General features: G+C 44.3%; 1 protein-coding gene across 1 annotated transcript; it reads right to left on the reverse strand.

The window, feature by feature from the left end:
* Positions 1–1,860: 1,860 nt before the first annotated feature.
* On the reverse strand, positions 1,861–11,978 carry kcnj10a (potassium inwardly rectifying channel subfamily J member 10a). Its single transcript, XM_084003246.1, has 6 exons — positions 11,634–11,978; positions 6,924–7,316; positions 6,568–6,779; positions 6,247–6,378; positions 5,697–5,874; positions 1,861–3,166 (listed from the first exon to the last, which is right to left on the reverse strand). Exons 2-6 carry the CDS (start codon positions 7,306–7,308, stop codon positions 2,757–2,759), a joined length of 1,317 nt encoding a protein of 438 aa, XP_083859372.1. The 5' UTR covers positions 7,309–7,316; positions 11,634–11,978; the 3' UTR covers positions 1,861–2,756.
* Positions 11,979–12,752: the final 774 nt, after the last annotated feature.

Genomic DNA, 12,752 nt, shown 5'->3' on the forward strand with positions numbered 1-12,752 from the left:
GGCTTTTCCGGTTACCAATGGCGCTAACAATTGGGTAAATTAATTCACACACGCAAACAAAATTAAAACACGCAAGTGTAAAGAAATGTAACGTTTAACTTACCGTTGAGTTTCGGCCCCGAATAGAAGAGTTTGTTACTGGGGAAAGACGGTAGCAGGCGGACAAAGCGGAGGCAAACACAATCTTTATCGGAGGCCCTCAAAGGCTTTTCCGGTCACCAATGGCGCTAACAATTGGGTAAATTAATTCACACACGCAAACAAAATTAAAACACGCAAGTGTAAAGAAATGTAACGTTTAACTTACCGTTGAGTTTCGGCCCCGAATAGAAGAGTTACTTGGGGAAAGACGGTAGCAGGCGGACAAAGCGGAGGCAAACACAATCTTTATCGGAGGCCTTCAAAGGCTTTTCCGGTCACTAATGGCGCTAACGTTAGCTGACCTTCATCTTACCCGCCCATGTCTTCTTCAGCACAGCACCAGCAAAACGTTTTTTTCCCGGTCACCGTACAGTCCGTCGGGTACAAGCTCCCTCTCGGACTCGTTTACTTCTACCGGTTACGCAAGCTATTGTCGCTAAGTACCGCTAACCGACATTATTAGCTACACAGTTAGCATCGTTTCTCCCGCTAGTTTAGCGCATAACGGCTACACGACGTCAACGTCTCTCAACGTCTCTCCCTCCCTCCGCGTCCTGCGTCCTCGGCCGCAGCCAATCACAGCAGCTGCCACTCACGCTAATGACCAATGAAAACCAAGAGTTGAAACTAAAGTTGTAATCTGTGTTTTTTGAACTGAATTATTATTTATCTGTGTCCTATTTTCAACTTTAGCTCGAGAAATTACTTTTTAGTTAATATATTGATGTTGTTAAACATTTGTTAACAGTTAAAAAGTGGGAAGCACTACAGAGACTCTCAATATTGGTAAATAAAAAAGTAAAATGACTGCAATTTAAAGTTATATTATATATAAGTGTGATAAGATGATGCTGGATAATACATATTTGTAATGTTTTGGGTCTTTCATTATCCATGTATACTTGCCTCAAAGAGGAATCATTTTGTTTCATGCACAGACATACAGACATCATTGTAAACAATAGGCTACATTTATTAAAACTACACTTAAAAAGTGCTTACTTCAAAAGTTAGACCAATGTGAGTGATCTGTACAGTACACTTTAAGCACAACCTCTCACCAGACGCTGCTACTGAAATTTTTTTTCTTTTTTTTTCTGAGCATTTTGCATGTCTGGAGCAGCAGAGGATTTAATTTGAACTCCCACACTTCACGTCTCACAAGAGCACAAGTTTAAAACAGATCGTCATATGAATAATATATTACAGATTTTTATTAAAATGCTTTGTTGGCCATCCAAACAAAATCTAGGAATATAAAAAGTTTCTAGCACTCTATCTTTTTGCAAAAACATTTCCAATGTCGTTTATTTCTTTACTTAAAATGTATCTTTTCTTGTCACAATTTCTTTGAAATATATGTACTTATCTATTACAAAAAGTTGATTAGAGACAAAGTCAGAAGTCAGAATCCAAAGACAGTTTCATAACCAATGCATGAAGGTAAAAAAAGAATGACATCAGTAACTGCACTGTACTTTACAGATCATCATTGTGCGTGAACAATATGGTATATTGAAAATGTGGCATTAAAATGTCAGGACATTTTTTAGGACAACAATATGAAGAATGTAGGAAAAACATATTTTTATACACTGTACAGAAGTACATCGACACACATACTGTACACGAGAGTGGTTCATACAAACACACAAAAATGACCCCATTTTCACAGATAACAATGCACACTCGCACTCACAAACCCTCCAAACATAACCACAAGGTTTAATCATTTATTACAGTGCATTAAGTATCAGAGTTAGTTCAGTTATTCCCCTTGTGTGAAATGCCACGTTTCTTTCAAGTTAAAGTGCTTTTAGTAATATTACGAAATATATTTATCCCAATAAACAAGAGAAGACATTCATATCAAAAGCACAATATTTCCAGGTGCGATAAGAAACGATGTTAGAAACTATACTGGGTACATTAAATATGATACATTCCTTTAAAATCCTCCCTTAAAAAAATAATATGGTTCCAGTATTTTCGCCACCTTTTTGCAGGTATTTTTGTCAATTAAAAAAAAAAGAAAGAAAAAAAACAGTACTGTGATTCAGTGATTAAAAACCATATCAGACGTTCAGGTACACTGAAAAAAAATAATCTTATCAAGTCAATTACAGTTGAGTTCATATTTTCTTATAACAGAAATAGGAATCAACGTTTTCTTTTTTCTGAAATTCACTTTTCTTATTCCTTCGTGACTCAAGAAAGAGACTCTTGAAAACTCTTGTAATGGGTTGATTTCTATTGGAATCGGCTGGAGTTAACCCCACAGGGCTGAATTATAGACAGAAAACGACCTGATACGGTGAAAGATTTTACAGTGTTTGAGTCCACCGGCTACAGTAAATCAAGTCCTTTCCCAAAAGAGAAAAATTTATATTAAGCTTGGAAAATGCTCGATGTTGTGCTGTACATTTGTACATGTTGGCTTTGTTAACGTCCTTTTGAAATCAGTTCCAGACACGGCTCTCTCTCTACCTCTCTCTCTCATATGCGTAGGCTGTGTTTTGTGTACAGGTGGGAGATGTTTTTGTGAGCAGCTTGTTTTCTTATCTTTATCTCGGTTTCACACCATCTTTCCAGAACCACTTCCTCTTTCTCTTCCCTCACACATTGCTAATACGCACACTAAGTGGGCTGCTATCTCTGACTCGCCCCCTTCCTCGCCCCTTCTCCTCCCCCCTGTAGCTCTCCTCCAGTCGCATCTTCTCCGGGTCTGACCCGGCCTCCTTGCCGCCGTGGGGGCGTGACGCCTGCGATGGTGGGCTTGGCGTGAGGGCCTTCTTGAAGAGGGGCGGCGTCTTGGTCTTGGCCACTTTGTCAAAGAAGGCGAAGTCGGCCACGTACTTCCCCGAGGGAGACAGGGAGACGACGGGGGGGAACTCGTAGCCCCAGAGGATCTCATCCGGAAGGTAGGATGTTCGAACCTGACAGGTAGCGGAGGTCGGCTCAACCGTGGCGCTCATGATCACCAGCAGCTCAAAGTCAGCCAGGTCTGGGTCGGTCCAGCCTCCGCCTGGAGGAGAGAGGAGACCGGAGGTTCAAAAAAGATGTAGGTTCAACAAAGGGGTGTGTGGTTATGTGTTTCCCATTGGCTAGCTCATGGCTAAGGTCATCCCAGCCGTCGTGTAAAACCATCAGCACCGCTACTGTTTGTGCTGTTAGCACTGTTAGCTGCTAGTCGCCAGCTCAGCTGTCATCTTGTTGAGAGCCACGTGGAGACAATCCCTCAATTTAGGTATGCTCAGTTCACCGAGCTGGGAACAGGCTCGAGAAGACCAAAGAAAACGTCGACAAAACCCCAATATTAGGTAGCAGTGCTTCATCAAACATGATATGGCCTCACAGGTGCTCCAGCTGTTTTCTAATGTCGTTGGGCCCGCTCTGTATTTATAAGGTCAAATCCAACTTGATTTAAAAGAATGCAAGCCAAGTGTCACAGATTCATTCAAGACAATCATGTATGTGGCAAAAGAAAGACACACACAAACTCACACACACACACAAGCACATCCTGAAATTTCCAAAACATAAAAAACTCCCCGCTTACTGGCTGATTCCAAGAACACTTGACCGGATCTCACACACACACACACACACACACACTTACAAACACTTTCCTGATATTTGAACACACACACACACACACACAGTGAAAGCCATCGCCTGTTGGAAACATTCCAATCATGACTGTTTCATACATTTCAAAAGCAGAACACACTTTTCATTCATTGACACACAAACCCAAGAACATGCAGGACACGCTAAAGAAGACATATGCCCTCGAACAGGCGCACACCTGCATCAACAGGCCGCACTCAGAATGCAGACTCTTGTCATCTGTCTAAACAGTCCTTACCCTAACCCAGACCCAGTACCGCTCCCACCGGGGAAACAGCACGGGGTTTCGCAACCGCTTGTACTCACTGCAACAGACTTAGTGGGGGGATTCGTTTTATTAGTTGTGGGCGGTGCAAAAGGGGCTCCTCGGCATGGCTAGGGATGCTACTGCAGTATTGGGTTGCCATGACATTCTACAGCCTATGCACGTTCCTCAACCGCCAAACACTTTTTTTGGGGTCATCAGCCACAGTGTGTGTGATCATTTTTTTTTATCTCTCAGTTCTAAAGAAAATGTTTAAAAGGCTTTGAATGAGTCATAGTCGGTGTTTTCCACAGTGTGATATATTCCAGCTCAGTGGTTTGGACGACCACGCCAGCCTCTTCTATAGACCGTCTCCACAGCATTCTGCCTTCCTGCGTCACAGACTCGTAGATGTATAATGCCAACAGGGTTGGAAGTTCTAAAGCTCAAAGAACCAGTGAGCATAGAAGTCATGACTATTAACATGAAAGTATGTCCAAGACCTGCAGATTTGTTTTCAAATACATTCCAAGCAGCCATCCATTCATCCGTTATCTATATGTAACCACGTTTTTTTTTTACCAGGTTATGGCTAGAAACAAGTTCACTCATCAAATTGAATATCATTACTATATATAAGCTACTGACTGCTGATATTGACTCCTCAGCATACACTGCACTTTTTATCACAAGAGAAGGCGTTCGGCCCGAGAGGCTCCATCTGTTTTTAGGTGATATAAATGATGTCTTTGGGTGTAAATGCTAACCTGAGAATTGCTTGCTCAAATGCTGACACGGATCTCCGATCTCCACTGAAAAACCCACGCCTCTCATATCTGCAAGTCCAAGTCAGCGTCTGAAGGTCCCAAAACTGCAAGGTGTTTGTGTATGCACCCCTTTTTATGCACCAACGAAACAACCCAGACGTATAGATGTCCTTATAGGGAACATAAGGAAAGGAAAATATTTGCTAATAACATACGCTAACAGAAAATCGGCTGTGTCAAGTGAGGTCAGGGAAGAAAGTCGGCCACAGTGAACGAGTAGTGTAACGCCACGGTCAGAGTCCGTCAGCGCCGGTGCCCTTTGTGATTTCCAGTGCAGAGAGGTCTGTGTTGCTGTAAGTGGATCTGCGCGGGCTTCGTGTCAGCACCCCGGACTGTACAGCATTGTGCTCTAATGAGGGGTGTCTCTGCCGGTCTCTCTCACACACATTCCAGCCAAAGAAAAACGCTCTCCTCCGGTGCCAAACCGGCCCAACTCCGAATGGTTAGAGGCAGCCGGGCGTGCGGCACATGACCATAAATACCAATACACCTACAGACATATGCAAGCTGAATGTACATACAGTTATTTCTCAAGAGACAAGAGATGACCTTTTGCCATTGCTTGATATAGGCTAAATAACTATTATTATATCATTATCAGTGAATACTGTACTTCCCCTATGGGCCAAATACTGCACTTCCTCAAATGGCTTCTAGAGGCTGGCTCCGAAAGTGAGTCAATTCCCGTAGACCCGCCATGGTAAGTGATTTCTCATATATTTCCCCCATGAAACTTAAATTAAGGCTTAATACATAATTAAGGTGCTTTTGCTGCCTTGTGTGTCTCAGGTCGCTGCGAGCTCCTGCAACAATCCACCTCCTTGCCTGTTTTTGGATTACTTAGTGTGGCCTACCTTTTATTGCCCATGCCCTTAGGGGGCTGTTGTCATCAATGATGTGGTAGAAAGTCAGGGGGATGATGAGGAAGGGGCTGTCACTGGACGTGTCCACCTGGAAAGGCACGTTGCGCTGGTCCAGCCGCACCGTCTCACCCTCCTTTGTCAGGGAAGTCTGAAGCAACTTCCCTGTCACCTGGGAGCCAAGATGGAGTCAGTAAATTTGGTTGCAGAAGTAACAAAAAGGCCCCAGGTTTAATACCTGCAACGGCCAATAACGTCATCCAATGCGACGCTAACTGATTGTCCCTGCATTTCATACCAATCAGATAATTAAGCACTATAGATGATGTTCTAATCTCCCCTAAAAAGAGCGTCATTAAAGCTTTTACTTCGCTGCATTGGTTTCCAGGTAACACTGCATGTCAGGGGGAGTTCACATCCATCATGGGATTGCATCCAAACGCAGAGCAGATGAAATCAATACTTGATATCTAACACTACCGATGAGAGGTATCTAGCTTCAGCCCCGACCGAACCGAATAATACCCAGAAGCCACCTGCATACCTGGCATCCTAACAGCAGGCTTTTGCGCATGTTGGCCACTCGGATCATGAGGCAGGGCCGCCCCTCGTGATTCGACACGACAGCGTGTTGACTAAACTTCACCGTCTCACCTCTCTTCTTGGGACGAGCGACCTGCAAGAGGGGGAAAGCATGTCTGATAGCTGTACTGATTTAGGGTGGGCAAAAGCGAGGACATATTACTGTGAGGGGGGTTTGAAGAACAAGCCACGAACTGCAACGTCTTCAACCGAACATCTAATAAAGGAATAACATGATATTTTGGGTGACATAAACCTCAAACCAAAAACAACATCCGACTACCTTTGCAAGGAAAGTGCCGGTGATGAAGATCTCCATCACCATGGTGATGACCAGCTGAAAGATGAGCAGGATGATGGCGGCGGGACACTCCTCAGTGATGCACCGGAAACCGTAGCCAATTGTGGTCTGAGACTCCAGGGAGAAGAGGAAGGCTCCTGTCAGGGTCTTCACCTCCATTACGCAAGGAGTGTGGTTGGAGGGGGGGTCAAACTCTGGAGGAAGGGAAGGAAGAACAGATCTTTGGAGGTTTGGTGGGGGTGGGGGTATAAACAAACAATAAAGGAACATTTTGTTCCTTCTATCAATGTTCTGCCGGATCTTTCTCTCAACAAATCTCCATCATCCTCCCTCCTTACCCAGCAGGTCTCCGTGCACCAATGCCACCAGGTACCAGAGCACCCCAAACACGAACCAGGTCCCAGCAAACGTGGCAGAGAAGAGGAAGAACTTGTAGCGCCATTGCATGTCCAGGAACGTCGTCCAGAGGTCGCGGAGGTACAGCGCCCCTCGTCCGCTCACGTGCTCGATGCGCACATTGCTTCGTCCGTCTTTGGAGAGGACGCGGCGCCTCCGTCGCAGGGCGTTGGGCCCTCCAGCCCCTGTTCCCCCTCCGCCCGCGCCTGCACCTCCGGTCGCCGCCGTGGAACCCAGCAGGGGCTTGGTGATGTCGGTCTGCGTCTGGGAGTGGCATACCTTCTGGGGCGAGGAGCCTTCGGAGGAGGGAGGAGTGGCTGAGGTCATGGCCGGCGCTACAGGGGGGTTGGAGACGGAGACAACGGGAGGTGAGCAGAAGAAGAAATGTGGCTAAAAGGGGGGGGTGTACATGAATGGACAAAGAGAGGTAAGATGGCGAGGAAAAGAGGGCAAAGTTTGTATGGGCAGTGAGTTAAAGTGAGTCCAAATGAAAAGGTTTGGGATGTGTGACAAAGAAGAAAAGAGAGAACTTTTAAAAACCATGTGAATGAGGAAAAGAAGAAGAAGGGGATTAGAAGCACATGTTTCAACTGGACAGTGTTGTGGCTATCCACGGTGGTCTCTCTTTCCTTTCAACGGAGGCAGCTGGCTTTGTCAAAATAAAAGCCTCCTTTCAGCACCAAGGCACAGCTGCTCTTTCACATTAAAAGCGCGATAGTGCAGGCTCACTCACGTGTCGGTCGCACAAGACTGCTACTGAATTGAGATGAGGAGACACTAGTGGCTGTTACTCCACATGAAACAGAGTGAGAGAGTGAGCCTTTAGACTTGAATCAAGGATGCTGGACAACTATTACTTCAATTTATTTGGCCTCTTTTTACTTTGCAGCAGATGTGACATGCAGATGTGCATTATTTTAGAGTCAGATGTCGCTTTTGAGACGTTGAGAGCTATGGGGAAGTACAAAAAAAGTACTTTTGTGTAGTTTTAGGGCTATTTTTCAAGGTCCCTTAGCTCAGGGAAAACTCAATGCTTCCACATATCATGTGTGTGCAGTAAGCAAGGTTAATGAAGAAATTATCCTCAACCCCACACTTCTATGACAAACTGGAAGGCCAACAGCCTCAACGTCACTCTCCCGGGGGCCAAATGGGAGGAAAACAGCAGCCAGGCTTCCAAATCTATAGAAAATCTTGGCTTTGACTGTATTTCCTGCACCACTCATTTAAGTCAATTGAACGCCTGTATCGGACATCATTGGTGTAATGTGATGAGGGGTGGATCTGTATGAGTGTCAGCAGTATATTAACAGAATGAAAAGTCCTCCACCCCCACCCCCGGGTGCCATGGACACTTATAGTCACTATGGTGTGTACCCTGCGCACACTTAACGGTTTTACCCTCATCTGGGCTGCAGGATCCGTCTTTTGTCACTCCTTCTCTCTTGTTCACACTCGCTTTTCACTAAATGGCCCTATTTGTCTCAAACTGCCTCTGCTTTTCCGGAGTGAACGTACAACAAATCCAAAAAAACAAAACAACACAAACAAAAGCCCAAGAAACAGGACGGTCTGATACGCTCTGTCCTTTCTGACCCTTCTCCACGCCGGAGCTCACACTGGGTGAATGAATAGAGATCTGTGTTGATGTCTGCGCTCTGAATACTAACATGTGGAGGGGGAGAGAAGGGAGGTAGGCGGGGTCAAGAGGAGGCCCCATGTGATTGGCCGTGGCCATCTCCAGCTGAACTCTGAACCCTGCGTAGCTCCTGCCTACACATACAGTAAACACACACTCGTCTATTGGAAATATAGTCCTTTAGAACAGTTAGAGGGCAATACAATACCATCGATTGTGTGAAGGAATGTTTGATTTGCAAAGTCGGAAATTTACACACAAATACAGCGACTAGCAATAGCACATAAGTCTGTTAAGTTATATTAACCAATCTTTTTGGCCACTTAGGTGCAGCACAACGAGGTGAAAACACAAAAATGATTATATCTTTATAAAGTTGTCTTGGAAAATGTGTTTACACATGTTTCTGGCCATCCGATAACGGAGGTCCAAAAGCCTACGCTCTTTTTTAGCTCTGTTTTGGTCTCCACCAACCTGTAGCTAAAATGCTCCGCTATGTTCCCCAACAAGTCGATAATGTTGTCTGCCTGCAGTTCAGTTCTGGGCAGCTAGCGTCAGTGTGTCGATCCCGGATGCACGAAGCACCAATTAGCATCTATAGTTAGCTTTCAGCTAACTCTAATTTAAATCTGTTAGCATGTGCGTCCTGCGTGACGTTTTTTCTAACCATAACCAAGTGTCGTTGTTTCCTTACCTCCATCATTTTACTATCAATGGCGAGATAATACGCAAAAGGCATAGATGAAAATGAGTGGTTAAACTTAAAAGTTATTTCCTCAAATAAGATTAAAAAGGTGAAATTAGTGGGACTACTTTCAGCTGTGGATTAATACACAATCAGTGCAGTAGTGAGTATTCCTGGGCAGCAGGACGCCGTATGGGAAACTACAGTCACTTGGTGAGAGTATCTTTTTGGGTTTAAGTTCTGCTCACTGTTGGTTATGGTCTTTTCAGGGAGGGGTTGATTCGATAACGTGGAAAATACAGAATTATCCCTTATATTCTTGAGCTCTCGCGTTACAGCAATATTAGTAAAGCCAAAACAACATTTGGGAAGCGTATTGGAAGTCCTGAAGGATTCCCTGTCTTGTTGAAATGACTTTATTCACACTCAAGGTTAGGATCTCTTCCTCTCCTTCCCTCTGTCCTGTGCACACAAGAATCCTTTTGTTTTCCAGGAGATGAAAGGGACAAAAGCCACCATTGAAAAATACGACTGGGTGAAGCGAGTGACTGAGAGAGAGAGAGAGAGAGAGAGAGAGAGAGAGAGAGAGAGATAGAGAGAGAGAGAGAGAGAGTTAGACGGGGAGAGGAGAACGGTACGGAGGGTTAAAGTGTGTGTTTGATCGTGTGTGAGTATGCTTGACATTGTGAGGGGGCAGAGATGGGTGGGGGGGGGGGAAATAATTGGTTTTGAGAGGAGGATTGAGAGAGAATTGAGCATCGGGTGACAAAGGGAGTGAAAGAGGAAGAGGGGGGTGAAGGAGAGAGAGGAAGGGGTATGTGGAGCGAAGGTGGAGGAAACAGATCAGTGACAAAAAGACGGCCATTAGTATTCCAGAGGAGACAGTAATCCCTTCCACTCTGCCCCCCCCCCCTCTTCTCCCCCCCTTCCACCCAGTGTCCACAAGCCATAAAGAAGCCGGCGAGCAGCCAGTACACTGCACTGAAAAGGGGATTCAACGTGGTCTGAATGACCAGGGTCCACGCCGCGGCGGCCTCTGCACAGGGCTGAAAGGGCTGTCTAAACATCAACACAGGCCACGGCAACAAAACACTCACTGGAGCCATGTGTCAATGTGTCTTTATATACATATATATATATATAAATATATATAAATGGCAGTGCTCTTTCTTTTATCTGATACATTCTGGTAAATTGAGAAAAAGTTTCTTTGGCACAAAGTGACCAAACAACAAAAACAGCTCGTCAGAGGGATTTGTCGAGATTGATGTTTCTATGGCAACGACGCCGATGCTTTCAAATCCCGCCTACTTTCTCACCTCCAGCACGCGGTCAGATTGTCAATCCTGAAAGGAGGACCATCGGACAAAACAAGTTAGCTGAAGGATGCTGGACTTCCCTCTATACTTTCATTCATGCTGGGAGGGAAAAATACACAGTTCCCCATAATAATATATAATATTTAGTTTTCAGACACAATCCTCTGTTTACTCCCATCATAAATCGTAATCCGACCGCTCTACTACAGTCGTGGTGCTGATGAGGATTTCTCAATGATTGGATGTGATTCCTTTGGACACGATGACGTCACTTCTTTCATCTCTGTTTTGGGCAAACGTTCACAGTAAACTTATTATTTATCATTCCTCCCAGTGCAGTATTAAATATTGGATTTTATGGATTATTTCTTATTCTTTTTTGCCGTTATTATTATTATCCAAACTTTTATGTTCATCATAGCTTTCTGCTAAATCTTTTAATGTCTGCACTGTTTTATATTATTGCAAGTATGCTTTTATTCTCCTTGTCTTTCTTTAATGCATTTTAATTTTGCCTTTATTTTCTTTTAATTCTTTATTGTATGACATGTTATGATGTGAAGCACTTTGAGTCTGCCTTGTGTATGAAAGGTGCTATACAAATAAAGTTACCTTGCAAATAATAAGATTTGAAAGTAAAACTTCCTCCTATTGTTACACACAACAACTGTTTGAATGACTTGCATCAAACAGTTCAATTAAACCACTTTTAAAAGAACCGTTAATTAGAAAAAGACTCAAGGAAAGTCTCACAGCTAATGCAAAAATAATGTATTCTGGGATGTTAGACGACGTCACAGCAGGATTTGCAGGAAATCAACAACAACAAAAGGAAGAAAGATAAAGAAAGAAGCACTGACAGCCACACTAAACACTAGTATAGTACTTTTAGTTGATGGCGTTGGCCTGTAAACACGTCAAATAATCATCATTATTTTCATATTCGACTGGGAAAATCCAGAAAAGCAACAAAACATGCAGATTTTTTTAAAAAGCTTGTGTCTCTTACCTTTCTGTTGACTTGTCACAGAAGTTCCCGGCTTTGGAGGAATGCAGATTTAATGAGTTTCACTGTCCAGTCGACATGTGAAGGAGACGCTGGAGGAGATGAAAAAGCCAAAAGGAGATGAGGAAGCCCACTTGTTGACAGCTCGAGCATGTTTTTCGCCACCTCTCGCTCTGACATCACATCGTTTGTTTTCTTTCTGCAGCCCCTCTACGTCGTTGTCGTCCTATATTTTAAAAAAGAAAAACCAAGAAGAAAAAAACCCCCATGAAATCGGAAGCTGGGTGAAGGATGAACCAGTGGTCACCCAGTGTCTCCCAGCACACACTGGTACTGGCGGTACTGGTTCTGGCTGACTGTTACTGGGTCATTATGTAATGAGATGAGCACTTCGTCCTGCATGTGAAGCTGAAGCCCTGTGTGTCCCAGAGAAGTCCACTCCCCCCCACCTCCTGCACGCCTCTCTATATAAACCCAAAAGTATTCAGGACTGCCGCTGTTTCGCCACATTTTTAATTCATTAATTCAACTCTCCTCCCACATCTCCCCCCCTCCCTCCCCTCACTGTACTCTATAAATGGGCCCCTTTGTTGCGATGGCCTCCTCCGTCGCTTCGGCCTTTTGTCAACTTTCTCGTGTAAACGTTTGATGGTCGTACGATAGAAGCCGGGAAGTTGTTGCACTGGAACGGAGGTATTTACAAATCAAAGACAAGAGGGAAGACGAAGAGGAAGAACACAGGGCTCTGTTCTGGTGCACTTGTGGTTTTGGCGTCGGCCGGCGTGCGGTGGACGGATGATGTCGGTGCGTCCCTGTGAGGCTGAGCCATGCAGCCGGGATCACCGGGTGAAAAGGCCAGTGCACACGGTCCTCCAGGACTTGTATTTGTTTTAAGTGCACGCATGCAATATAATGCATTCCCTATGTATTAAACTATCCAACTGTTTATAAAGTAGAGCTCCTCTTACTTACACATCAATAATAAAACTCTGAAAGGCGCTTCTGTGTCTGATGACACATTTTAATGCTTCTTTCAAAGTATTTATACAGTAGTACTACTTTGACTTAAAATACAGAACTGATTACGCCTTTAAAAGGAAGATCAAGTTGGAGATTAAATCT

The sequence above is a fragment of the Eutrigla gurnardus genome, assembly GCF_963514095.1.
Source record: "Eutrigla gurnardus genome assembly, chromosome: 23".
Classification (NCBI taxonomy): domain Eukaryota; kingdom Metazoa; phylum Chordata; class Actinopteri; order Perciformes; family Triglidae; genus Eutrigla; species Eutrigla gurnardus.